The sequence below is a fragment of the Plectropomus leopardus genome, unplaced genomic scaffold, assembly GCF_008729295.1.
Source record: "Plectropomus leopardus isolate mb unplaced genomic scaffold, YSFRI_Pleo_2.0 unplaced_scaffold12564, whole genome shotgun sequence".
Taxonomy (NCBI): Eukaryota; Metazoa; Chordata; class Actinopteri; order Perciformes; family Serranidae; genus Plectropomus; species Plectropomus leopardus.
The window spans coordinates 1-2,071 of record NW_024613353.1 but is presented as its reverse complement, the minus strand read 5'-3'; the positions used below and the strand labels follow the sequence as shown (position 1 = coordinate 2,071).

Here is a 2,071-nt window from a genome sequence, read left to right as displayed (position 1 = left end):
TTTATTTTCCAATTGGAAATTGCTGACTGACATTAAGGTAAAGCAGTAAAAAAATACTTTCAGTAAAGCGCACAATTGAACTGATATTAAACATTTTTAGGCACTGAAAAAACATTTTGTTGCTGCCCCTCTCCAAAGCAGTATATTGCTCAGCTTCCATGTCGTACTCCTGCCAAATTCTTCAAACTGGGGATGTACAAACTGACATTTACTTTATGTAATAGGCTGTCTATGAATAAGTACCTCATGCAACCTCACTTCAAAAACTCGGAACTATCCTTTTAAATACAAGCAGTCCTATGATTACTGAAGCTGCTAGCATTTCCTTTCTTGTCATATCCACCCACCTCTTCCAGCGATGTGTCCGACACACCGAAGCTGCTGAGGCCGATGTCCACCAACGTTTCCTCCAGCTCCCTGAAGAGGCTGGCATAGGCCCTAGGCTGGAAATTTCGGTTGGGCAGCAGGTAGGTCAGCTCCTGGCCGATGGCCTCGATAAGACGAGCCTGCGGCACGTGATGGTGGATCAGAGCTGTGATGCTTTCCATGTTACCTAAGAATGAGTGGTACGATTTTGTCATATTTTAGCATCCATCAAAATACTTTGAATAATTAGTTTTACATCTTACTGCCTCCCCTTTACCCTCCATTTGCTTTTTTAAAATGCAAAGTAAACTGCATCAACACTAATAGTAAAAAGAAAAACAGTTAAACTAATTATCTGACAGGATATATGCTGAGTAAAAATGTGTTGCAAAGGGTGTGCAAAATCACAGCAGGGAATAAAGGAAATGTAAAAGGTCTACAGTAGAACACTGAATAGAGTCAGTGCTGGGTGTTTCTGGGTGTGTTGGCAGCAGCTACAGTAAGCAGACTGACTACAATCCAGTGCAAAAGAGCTATTCATCACCATGACAAAGAGATTATGCTCCATTGCAGTATTCATTTAGACGCTGAATAGACTGAAACAGGTTTAAGGAGATTAACAATGAACTTGGCGCACTACACTGATGTCTGAAATTACAATATAAAAATAACCCAATAATGGAACTCACCATCCATCTGTCTGTCTGGACTGCGGCTCTCTTCCTGGCTCACTTTAAACTTTGAGCACGTTGAGCATTTACAGGAGCAGTCCTGTGTGCAGTCACAGCTGGCCTGCAGGAAAACATGATCAGAAACCAAAATTTTACCTTTTTTTTTGCATCCTTGCAGTCGCATGGACTCATTTACATACAAATTACAAAAAGTCTAATGCAGGTCAAAACACTGTATTAATCTAGGGTCAAGTGTAATGGATCATGAATAAACCCTTTTTTCTTTCTTTGCTTCCTTCCTCCCTTGGCTCCTCTCTTTCTTTGTTTTTTCTTTCATTTCTTCCATAGTTGGTTGGTTTATTTATTTGTTTATTTATTTATTTATCTTCTTGTTTCTTTCTTCCTTACTTCCTTTATTAATTAGCAAGTGGTTGCCAAGCCAGATTTTTAGCAAACAATAGCCTAATGCACACATAAAACCCACAAGGCTCTGTCCTACCTTCGGGGTGTCACGCTTCATTCGTCGCACAAGAGTGAGGTAGAAGCCAGCGCCAAAACAATTCTTGAGGAAGATGGGGGACCCGCAGCAGTGAAGGCGGCCCTGAGAGATGATCGCCACCCTGTCACTCAGCAGGTCGGCCTCGTCCATGTGGTGGGTGGACATAATTACTGTACGCCCTGCAAGATGTGTCATAGACACACATAAATGGAGATAAATGAAAGAAGGACAGATGTTTGATGACTCTGATTTCAGAAAAATGCTCTGTCTTTGCTCAGTCAGAATCTAATAATACTGGCAAAAACCCTACATTCATTTTTAATATGAAGATTCCGGTACAGCTCGCCTGGATATGGGGCCATAAATTCAGTAGGCCCACGAATATATGACATAATTGCTCGAAGCATATGTCCTTTCAAATTTAAGACAGAGACATTATTGTAACAGCTTTAGTTTATAAAGTTGCCAGGTTTCATGGATATCAGGTTAAGTGGAAGACCTGTTAAATGTATTGGCAATAGGTTCATGTAGCAGG

General features: G+C 40.8%; 1 protein-coding gene across 1 annotated transcript; it reads right to left on the bottom strand.

Moving 5' to 3' along the window:
* Positions 1 to 347: 347 nt before the first annotated feature.
* On the bottom strand, positions 348 to 1,715 carry LOC121963798 (retinal-specific phospholipid-transporting ATPase ABCA4-like; the record flags this gene model as incomplete). The annotated part of the gene is made up of 3 exons (XM_042514042.1): positions 348 to 553; positions 1,056 to 1,158; positions 1,537 to 1,715. Coding segments are annotated over 3 exons (488 nt in total), but the record flags the coding sequence as incomplete, so codon positions are not given.
* Positions 1,716 to 2,071: the final 356 nt, after the last annotated feature.